The sequence below is a fragment of the Sinocyclocheilus anshuiensis genome, unplaced genomic scaffold (genome assembly GCF_001515605.1).
Source record: "Sinocyclocheilus anshuiensis isolate Anshui unplaced genomic scaffold, SAMN03320099.WGS_v1.1 scaffold280, whole genome shotgun sequence".
Classification (NCBI taxonomy): Eukaryota; Metazoa; Chordata; class Actinopteri; order Cypriniformes; family Cyprinidae; genus Sinocyclocheilus; species Sinocyclocheilus anshuiensis.
Genome location: NW_015558575.1, coordinates 255,716 through 262,759, shown reverse-complemented (window position 1 = coordinate 262,759; position 7,044 = coordinate 255,716). Strand labels below are relative to the sequence as shown.

At 35.9% G+C, this 7,044-nt stretch overlaps 1 protein-coding gene across 2 annotated transcripts in view; it reads right to left on the bottom strand.

The window, feature by feature from the left end:
* Window positions 1-741: 741 nt before the first annotated feature.
* zdhhc14 (zDHHC palmitoyltransferase 14) overlaps window positions 742-7,044 on the bottom strand; it is a 24,343-nt gene continuing 18,040 nt past the window's right edge. Inside the window, exons 7-9 of one of the 2 annotated variants that reach the window (XM_016475320.1) lie at window positions 5,549-5,658; window positions 3,699-3,801; window positions 742-1,396 (exon numbers count right to left, since the gene is read on the bottom strand). In XM_016475320.1, coding sequence (XP_016330806.1) covers window positions 980-1,396; window positions 3,699-3,801; window positions 5,549-5,658 — 630 coding nt within the window. In that variant the 3' untranslated portion in view covers window positions 742-979. The remainder of the gene's footprint in view (window positions 1,397-3,698; window positions 3,802-5,548; window positions 5,659-7,044) is intronic. The other variant, XM_016475321.1, reaches the window with a different exon arrangement.

Genomic DNA, 7,044 nt, shown 5'->3' with positions numbered 1-7,044 from the left:
GAGAGTTTACATCTCACAATTCTGACTTTTTTAAAACTGCAAGTTAATATCTCACAATTCTGACCTTTTTTTGTAGAATTGCGAATTATGCTAACTTGTAATTGTTAGTTTGTATCTCACAATTGACTTTTTTTCTTAGAATTGCTTGTTTACATCTGACAATTCTGACTTTTTAAAATTGCAAGCTTATATCACAATTCTGACTTTTTTTCTCAGAATTGCACATTTTTTCTCAAAATTCGGACATTTTTGAGAGATTGAAAGATTATATCACACAATTCTGTCTTTTTTCTTAGAATTGAGTTATAAACTTGCAATTGTGAGTTTACAATCTCACAATTATGATTTTTTTTTTTTTAGAATTGCGAGTTTGTCTCACAATTCTGACCTTTTTCTCAGAATTCGGACTTTACTTAGAATTGCATGTTTACATCACACAATTATGACTTTTTTTCTAGTAATGTGAATTATAAACTTGCAGTTGCGAGTTTGTATCTCACAATTCAGATTTTTTTCCTCAGAATTCTGAGTTTACATCTTGCAATTCTGTTTTTTTTCCTCACATTTTAGACACCTGACCTGACCACATGCACATGCAGAATTCTGAGAAAAAAAAGAAAGAATTGCGAGATCTAATCTTGCGATTGCAAAATATAAACTCACAATTAAAAAAAAAAAAGTCCAAATTTTGAGATATAAAGTCGCAGTTGCAAGAAAAAAGTCAGAATTGTGAGAGAAAAGGTTGCAGTTACCATTTTTGTATTTTTATTCAGTGGTGGAAATAAGCTTCCATAAATAAATAGCTTGGTTGAGTAATAATAGAGCTGGAAGACTAGCTTTGGTCCTCACTTGGTACTCAGGCAAGTGTTCAGGGCGGCTGCCTCCATTACATATTAGAAACGTCCAGTAGAGGCTGTTATGTGTGTGTAAAGTACCGTATGGCTTGTGGTCCAGTTCAGCAGGACGGCATTAAAACAGCTCACACTGAACTCAGCTTCACCAAACCCCGCACAGAGTCTTCATGGAGCGAGTCCTGGCTGGCGGGGTCAAAGAGCTGCGCTGGGTGAACGTGGTGACCCAGGTGGGTGGCGCAGGGCAGGGCTGCGGGTGGGGAGGGCGTCTCCTCCGGACTGATGAAATGTTGATGGTGTAGGTGATGGTGACAGTGGATCTCAGAGTCTCGCAGGGCCATCAGCTCTCCTCCACAACTGAGGCCTGGGATAGAGGAGGGCAGCGAGGGCTGAGAGGGGCCCAGAGTGGAGCACGGGCCACCCAGAGAGGTCTTAGCCTGAAGGGGTGTGCCTCCGCCCAGAATGACTGTCTGACTGTGGAGCAGTGGGTTGGTGGCGGCCTGCAAAACGAATTTGGTGCTCTGAATGCACTGGTCTTGAGCACACTGGGAGGAAGGATGAAGGACAGAGAGAAAAGGGAAAGCCGAGAGGAAGTCAGACCCAACAAAGAATAAAATGTTCCCAGGGCTCCAAACTGCTAATGACTGTTGTGCTACGGATATAAATGAACTGTGCAGTATCATAGAGACTTTTCCCTGTTGGTCACCAGCATATGTTGTGTTTTAGATGCTGGCGTGGTTTTGTTCATGGTCATGTCAAGTGACGGATGGATTTGTGCAGAAATTTCATACTCTTTGAATGGACATCTATATACAAATGGCAACTAGATTTTGAAATTTTGTCACACATTTGTAGGGTTCTTTGTTGTTTTGGAGCCCTGGGTCAGATAAGACCAGCCTCTGGTGGTTAGAATGACAAAACGATTATTATTAGAAGATTAAAAAGTTTAGAGAGTGTGCTGACCAAAAGTGTAAAGAAAGACAGAGAAAGAAGTTAGAAGTTAATAATATCTGGGTGAATATCACCAAACCTGTAAAGAACATGTTGAGGACATATTTCACTTCAAAATCAAGAAAGAAATACAAAATAATAATTTTCTTAATGGAAAAAGCCTATTTTTGGACCATTAAGATGAAGGGAAAAAATATATCTTGTAATTTTTGAACAATTTAACACATCCATGCTGAGTAAATGTATGACTTTTATTACACTTTTATTATTATTATTTATTACACATCGTCTCCCAATCACATAAATGTTGCTGTGTCGATGTAGATTCAACAAATCATGAAAATATTTGCGTTGAAAATGTTAGAAATTAGAAAAAGTGTTCGAAAACAATTAGAAATGATTGTTTTTATTATTATTGTACAACCATTCAAAATTTGGGGGTCAGTAATTGTTTTTTTTAAACAATATTTTTATTCAGCAAGGATGCATTAAATTGATCAAAAGTGGCAATAAAAACTGTAAAGAAAAAATGTATATAATGCAAATAAATGCTGATCATTTGAACTTTCTATGCACCGAAGAATCCTGGGTTCACAGTTTACACAAAATAAATAAATAAACAAACACAAACCAACAAATATAAACATAAAATAATATAAACACTATATAAACAAAATACAAACAAAAAAAGAAAATAAATAAAAAGCAGCACAACTGTTTTCAACATTGATAATAATAAGAAATCTTAAGCAATGAGAATAATAAGAAATCGGCATAACCGAATAATTTCTGAAGGATAATGTGAGACTGGAATAGGTTTCTGGAGTAATGGCTGCTGAAAATTCAGTTTTAAATTAGATTTGAAAATTTATAAAAATAGAAAATTATTTTAAATTGCAATGATATTTCACAATATTACACGGCTCTGTGGAATACTTGATTCTGATTGGTCAATCGCGCCATCCAGCGGTATGTTATTCCCAGATAACAACCGCCAAATTGAATAACACACCGCTCATCCAGGTACTACTAGTTGTCTTGAACGGTACTACTTATATGCTTAACGAGTCACTCCGCTATCGTTGACTGTCTGGCGCCATCTTGTGACTGAAAACACTTAACCACCGCGTGTTACAATGGAAGACTTCAGAATTAATTTCAACATATATGTTAAAAACAAATCTTTTTAGCCGTGTAATAAGCGGGATAATGTACATCCAACCAGTTGTTATCTCAGAATAAACCCCTTCAGGCTGATCCTGATCACCCTGTCGGTGTTTATTCTGAGATAACAACCGGCTGGATGTACATTATCCCTTACATATTACAGTTTTAATGTATTTTGATCAAATAAATGCAGCCTTGGGTAGAATAAGAGACTTCTTTCAAAAACATAAAAAAAAAATTAAAAAAGGGTTAACTTTACAATAAGGTTAATTAGTTAACATTAGTTAAACTAAGAATGAACAATACTTCTACAGCATTTATTAATTAACGTTCATTTCAACATTTACTAATGCATTATTAAAATCAAAAGTTGTTACTATGCACTGTGAACTAACATGAACTAACAAGCATTGTCATTGTTTGTTCATTTCACTTAATACATTAACTAATGGAACCTTATCGCATAGTGTTACCAAAAAATCTTGCCAGTTGAAAAATGAATATGTATCTTTAGTGTGTCCCCCTTTATCAACAATAGCACTCGGTCTCTGGGAACTTTGTGCAAAACTTTGAATTCCAGATTTTCAGTCTGGTCTCAGACTTCTGGACTCCACTATATATTTCAAATCGCTGTTCACAGCTTTGCTGAAACCTCGAAGTGGTTTGAATATAAATGGTTTCATTGGCTCCAGCACAATACACACAGAGGTCAGACGTCGGCCGTCTTACCATGTGACTCTGGACTTGATTGGAGGGGCAGGCGCCGGTGCCGTTTGTCTGGGCCGCAGGCTGCGGGGTGTCTGGTTGGACAAAACCTCTTCTGTCAATCAAGCTGCAAAGACAAAGGAAGTGGATGATAGATTCTGACTGTGAGTCAGGGAACGTGGGTGAGGGAGGCGGAGAGAAGAGGATCTGTACTTGTGTGTGTGTGTGCGTGCGCGCGCACGGAGTCCTCCTCCAACTCAACATGCCCACACACAGAGCAGATGGCAGCCAGTGATGCTGTGCCCACTTCTGCTTTGTGTTCCTGGCTCCATGAGAAAGTCATTAATGGCGTGCGGAACTCTTGTGTGGGTGTGTGAGCAGGTTTTGACGTCAGCAAGCCTCCTCACGCACCATCTGAATCAGGATGGGAACATTCCTCGGTTGTCTTAAGATATTCGCACTTCCCGGAGTGGTTTTTGCCTCTTATATTGAAATGACTGAGTGAGAAACCTGCTGAGGTCACCAATCTTTTCACAAGATCAGCATGGATCCCTCGGCTGATAACATGCCTGGATAATGATTTTCTGAGAAAGCTGATTAATATCTTATTTGAAATGGACTTTTTCTGTGGACTGCAATTAAATTCTCTGATACAGAGATATGAATGATGTAAAGGACAAAGCTTTGTTATAGGAATTTTTGCTGTAGCTTTTGGAATACTTTTCTCTATGCATATTAATAACTTACTAGATTGGTCAACCAACAACAGCAGAGGTGATTTGCTTTAAGTAATCAAGTTTAACATATGTGACTCTGAACCACAAAATCAGTCATAAGGGTACATTTTTTGAAATTGAGATTTATACATCATCTGAAAGATGTTTATTTAATAAATAAGCAATATTTGGACAGGACAATATTTGGCCGAGATACAATTATTTGAAGATCTGGAATCTGAGGGTGCAAAAAAATCAAAATATTGAGAAAATCGCCTTTAAAGTTGTCCAAATGAAGTTCTTAAAAATGCATATTACTAATCAAAAAATAAGTTTTGATATATTTACGGTAGGAAATTTACATAATATCTTTATGGAACATGATCTTTACTTAATATCCTAATGATTTTTGGCATAAAAGAAAAATCAATAATTTTGACCCATACAATGTATTTTTGGCTATTGCTACAAATATCCCCCAGCGACTTAAGACTGGATTTGTGCTCCAGGGTCACATATTATATATTTCTGCTAGAGACATGAAAGGAATAGTTCACCAAAAAAAAGAAAAAAAAAAGAAAATTCTTTCATTATTTACTCACCCTCATGTCGATCCTAATCCCGTAAGATTAAAATTTTGTAATCTATCTACATAATAATAATAAATGAAAAATGCAACATTTAGGGATCCACCTATTTTAAATTTCTGTCTGATACCACATAAGCCACGGCCGATAGCTAATATTAAAATTATATACATTTTATTACAATTTAAATGAAAGTCTAAAACCTAAACTCAGTGTTTTTTAAATCAAATTAATTTATGCATCACAACATTTGCTAAGGGTGTAAACATTTATTAACTTCTTAATATATTTAATATAAAATGTGACCTATTGCCCATCCTAAACTAAATTACTTTTGCAGTGTTATTTATTTCCAAGATTGTAATTGGGCATCACAGAAATGTAAACATGCTACATAATTAGGTAACAGAAATATAACACTCTTTAAAAACGGTTGTCTTGTTTTTCTTAAAGGTATTAAGCAGTATATACTGTGCAGTATGCTGTAATGCAGTCTACTGTATTCCATTTGAACAGACATTGAACATAAAGACATTACAAAAGCAAAAGTAGCGGGAGTTGCTGCATTCACCTCGGTGGCAGAGGTCCACACAGTGCAGCGCAGAAGTTGGTGATGAAGTTTCCGTAGCTGTAGGGGTTGTAGTTGCCTTTGCCTCGTTTGGATGACCATGAACCTTTGATCTGAAACAGTGATGAGAACTACAGTAGCTGAGAGGGACAAGCTGCCAACATCAGAGCAGACAGCGAGACGCTCAGAGATGACGAACCAGGGTGAAGATGGAAAAGAGTTTTAGCTTGATTATGTTTTGCTTCCTGCTAGGTGTTACGGTGAGAAATATCTCCAAACACATTGATCTTCAAAACCCAGTCTTTTGAAGTGCTCCTGTAACGCTTGTCAGACTTTCCGAGTGTCTCTTGATCTTGGTTCACAAATGTAAAAATTTAAATAAACTTATGCAGGGTCCAAAATGAACCTGCGGTCGGGTGATTTGAGGAAATGTACTGGTCATAAATATTTATTAATGGCCGTGAACATATATTTTTGCTCCTTCGAAAATGGAATGACAAATCTGTTTACTTCTTGCATATTTATGACAAACAGCAAACAATATTTTACATACTGAACTGATATCCATCAGTCGCCGTCGTTCTAAAAACATCTTTCTAAAAAAAATGTTTCACATACATTCAAAAGTTTAGGGGTCGGTAAGATTTTAATTTTTTTTAAATACTTTTATTCAGCAAAAAATCACTATATTGATCAAAAGTGACTAAATTATATTTCAAACAAATGCTCTTCTTGTGAATTTATAATAATCCAAAATAAATTATCCTGAAAAAAAAGTATCACAGTTTCCAATAGAACGACGATTTTAAACCGTGATAACAATAAGAAATGTTTCTTGAGAATAAAATCAGCATATCAGAAAGATTTCTGTAGAATCATATAGTAATGGCTGCTCATAATATAACTTTGCCATCACAGGAATAATTTTTTTTTTTTACTTTTTATTTTTTTAATATACACAAAGGTAATTTTAATTGCAACAATATTACTGTTTTACTGTATTTTTAATCAAATAAATGCAGCCTTGGTAAGTAGAGATGTAACAATTAACCGCGAGCCGGTTGAAAATCGATTCAAATACGTGACGATTCAAATCGGTTGAGATGCTAAACAAATCGCGATTCAATTAGGGGCAGGAGTTTATATGAATGTATGTCTGAAGGGAACTTACTGTCTTTAGAAAAGTTTAGATGGTATTTTTTCTTTTCATCTTGCCTCTGTATAATGCATATTAAAGTTCATAAGTGCAGCAGAAACCAAGGAAACGCTTTAAGCGCCACCTGCTGGCAGAGAGTGAATCTGCGTCTCGTTCAGCTCGTCTGCCGTTTCGGTTTCATGCAGATATTTTTTATGTATAGTTTCACAAAACTGAAGTCAAACCATTCTGTTTTTGCTTCAAATGTCGAAATTATACAATCTAATTTAGATTAAAAACTGCTCATGTTGCATGTATGCAGCATCTTTGTTTGGATCATGATTAAAATGCAGTGGTTGCCTCT